At 37.3% G+C, this 3,136-nt stretch overlaps 1 protein-coding gene across 1 annotated transcript; it reads left to right on the top strand.

The window, feature by feature from the left end:
* The first annotated feature begins 1,655 nt into the window (after positions 1 to 1,655).
* Positions 1,656 to 2,693, top strand: LOC140947702 (protein BTG1-like). The gene has a single exon (XM_073396878.1). The coding sequence runs from the start codon at positions 1,906 to 1,908 to the stop codon at positions 2,398 to 2,400; it is 495 nt and encodes a 164-aa protein (XP_073252979.1). The 5' UTR covers positions 1,656 to 1,905; the 3' UTR covers positions 2,401 to 2,693.
* Positions 2,694 to 3,136: the final 443 nt, after the last annotated feature.

Genomic DNA, 3,136 nt, shown 5'->3' with positions numbered 1-3,136 from the left:
AGCACTGCTGTAATCTTTTTCATGATGGATGATTAGGAACCCACTAAAAGAAAAGATGTTGTTAACCATCCGCATTCACATCTGCTGCCCTTGGCAAAATTCTCATCGTAACCAAAAAGAAATTTACTTTGTTTAATTTTATAATGACCAATCAAAAGTTTTACAACAGCACACAAAACTAAAACAGTAATGTCAGTAATGATATATTGCTCAGTGTATTTTTCTTTTACGGATCAACATTCGAAAGTATATTTGGCGGGTGCAAAGCAAAACGCCCTTTGGAGCTAAGATGTCTTTCTCTCCCTTTTTTCCCGCACGCTTTTTATGCTATTGTTGTTGTTAAATTAAAACCGCAGCAAAGTCAAATATATGTTGTTTTGGGTCCCCTACTGCGCAGGTCTGTGGCAGTAAGTCGTACGTGCCTGAAATAATTAATATGTTCATCGAATTTATAAAAGCTTTTTCAGTCTATCCCTCGGTTCTTTCACAGCCCGTATCATTGATGGTGTCGCAATGTGAGGAACGTTCGAAATGTACCAGGTCATTTTTCAGGTTTAATTGAATTGAGGCGTGATTTGCTATGGTACATAAGTCATAACTTTGTATATGTTGCGAGGACGGATGAAAGAGATATTAGTTCATTTCTTTCCTTTGTAATTTGCATATTCATCCACGTGGTCCAATCTGGTTGATATTTGATTATCCTTCAATAAGTCTTTAATTATCTGCCTGCCCTAAAAATGGTCCCCTCGCCCTTTTCCCTCTGATCCTGACCGCAATATTATTAATTGCCATCAGCCAAGCGTGACTACAGATGACTGGAAACCGAAACTGCTTCAAAGGCGTTTTCAATATCGAGGGTATTTTTGTTTTTGCCTTTGTGTACTTCCGAAAGTTTTGCATTGTTTTGTTTTGAAGGTTTGAGAATGAAAAGCTGTTTTGTAGGGGACAAAACGAGGACCTTAATCCACGTTTATGAAGTTGGATTTTCAACGCTGAAAACTGAAGTTTACAAAAAAAGAAAACAAAACAAAATCATGAACCGTTTCATGATCTGAGTGCTTGCACTCAATCACAGCGGATAAGGATGAATTATTCAACAAATGTGATATTTCCTTTCGGGTTCAAAGTTTCACACGAAGTTGACGATCATGTCAAAATTCGGATTTTCTACAGTGCTTTCTTTCATTTTATGATAGATCTATCTGAAGTTTGAGCAGAAGGTTGATTTGCTAAGCATTTTAAAGGTTAAATACAGCGATAATAGAACAATAAAACAATATGGCGTTCGCTGTAAGACCTTTCGATTATCTAAATCCTCATCTGTGTACGTCACGCATCAATTTCAATGGCTTTCAATAAGCTTGCTTGATCACGTTTCTTTTCACAATAAATAAACTCTTCTTCACTGAAGCACCATAAGCGAAGTTAAACGACAAAATTACAACCCTACTGTGTCATTGCCGCGAAACCAACGCATTCTCTAAAAATTGCCGACTTTTTTTGCGCGTTCTTGCGCGAAAACTGACTAGAAACAAAAGGCTATTCACATTTCAACTCGTTCACCTGGCAACGTAAGGCAAGCCTTTGTAACAATTTTACTCGTGATTGGCCGCTGACGTGACGTCACTGAGTGGGTTTTTTACCAGCAGACGCAAGCTAATTATTTCCGCAAGTTTTTTGGCGAGAAAAGCTTTGAAGGAGAAAAGCTATAGAGAATCACTTTTCCTATATTTTTAAGGGAAAAGTCTCCCCTTAGAGGTGACTGGTAGTCTATCTGAGTGAAGCACTAGATAAAAGAGAACTTTACTGACAGAGAAGCTTTGAACTCGTTCCAGTTTCGAACAATAACAAGGACATCAACGATAAACAATCACGTTCGGAAGATAGAACCCGACAAAAAAAATGAAAGCTGAAGTTGATATGGCGTGTAGATTCGTCACTAAGATGTTGAGAGGGAACGGCAAGATATCAGAGAAGCAACTGGATGCTTTTCATAAGAAAATGAAGGAGATTTTGTGTGCAAGATACAAGCACCATTGGCACCCTCAAAATCCTTTGTTGGGAAGCGGTTTTCGTTGCATCAGAATCAACCATTCTCTCGATCCAGTTATTGCTGAAGCAGCCAAAGCGTGTGGCTTGCCTAACAGAGATCTAACTCTTCCACAGGAGTTAACGCTTTGGATCGATCCTAAATCCGTAGCTTTTAGAATTGGGGAGAACGGATCGATCTGCGACTTAGACGACTCGATGATTTCCCAAGAAAATACAACGAGCTTGCAGTCAAAAGAGGCGCTGAATTCGAGGAATCAAGAATCAAGGAAAAGAAGTAGCTTTAATATCCTGAATTGCACAAAAGATGTGGTTAGTTTCCCAGTTTCATCCTATATTCCATGCTAGCATTTTCAGATAGAGAAGCTTTTAGAGCAAAACGATTGTGTGCATAGATGAATTTTCAGATATACAAAGATATGTAAATTTCACCTTCTATCGATTATTCACACCATCTGAAGTTTCGTTGTTAGTGTAAAAAGAAAAGCTCGGCTTTATTAATTTTCGTTGGCTGGGAAACTTTTGTAACATAAGAGCTATGAACCTGTATTTTTATCTGTATAGAATTTTGTAAAGTCTGTACAGGTTTGCTGTTCACGGCGATAATAAATTGGAGTCTATTAACATTGAAAACATTCAAATCGCCTCTATCATTGTTTTTTTTTAGCTTGTTATATTTGCGAATTCCTCATAAAATGATAGCAATATAGCATATTATGGCCAAATTATTTAAATTCCCTTCTGATGCAGCAACGGAAATCTCTGTTATGTGTAGTAGCCTATATTTTCCTTGAAGCCATATTTGTTATTGGAAATGTCTTTGTTGAATTATTCAGCGTAAGGTTATATGCATGCATATCACCTGATTTGCGCCATGTGTTCCAACAAACGATGTAAAAAACACAAGCATAATTGTGTTGCTTAAAAAATGACTTCATATATTTTACCCACTTAAAATCATAATATTTCCAGTGCTTTAAATTTTTCGACGACCCTGCGGCTTCCTATTTCCTTTTTTTTTACTGTTTTTTTTTCGTTGAAAAGCGGAAACGAAACCTGTACAATGCACCCATGGTTTGTTTAC

The sequence above is a fragment of the Porites lutea genome, chromosome 9 (assembly GCF_958299795.1).
Source record: "Porites lutea chromosome 9, jaPorLute2.1, whole genome shotgun sequence".
NCBI lineage: Eukaryota > Metazoa > Cnidaria > Anthozoa > Scleractinia > Poritidae > Porites > Porites lutea.
This window is presented reverse-complemented; position numbering and strand designations above follow the sequence as displayed.

What these genes read in the sequence shown, in the direction of transcription:
- LOC140947702 (XM_073396878.1), top strand. Translation starts at nt 1,906, where the DNA reads ATGAAAGCTGAAGTTGATATGGCGTGTAGATTCGTCACTAAGATGTTG.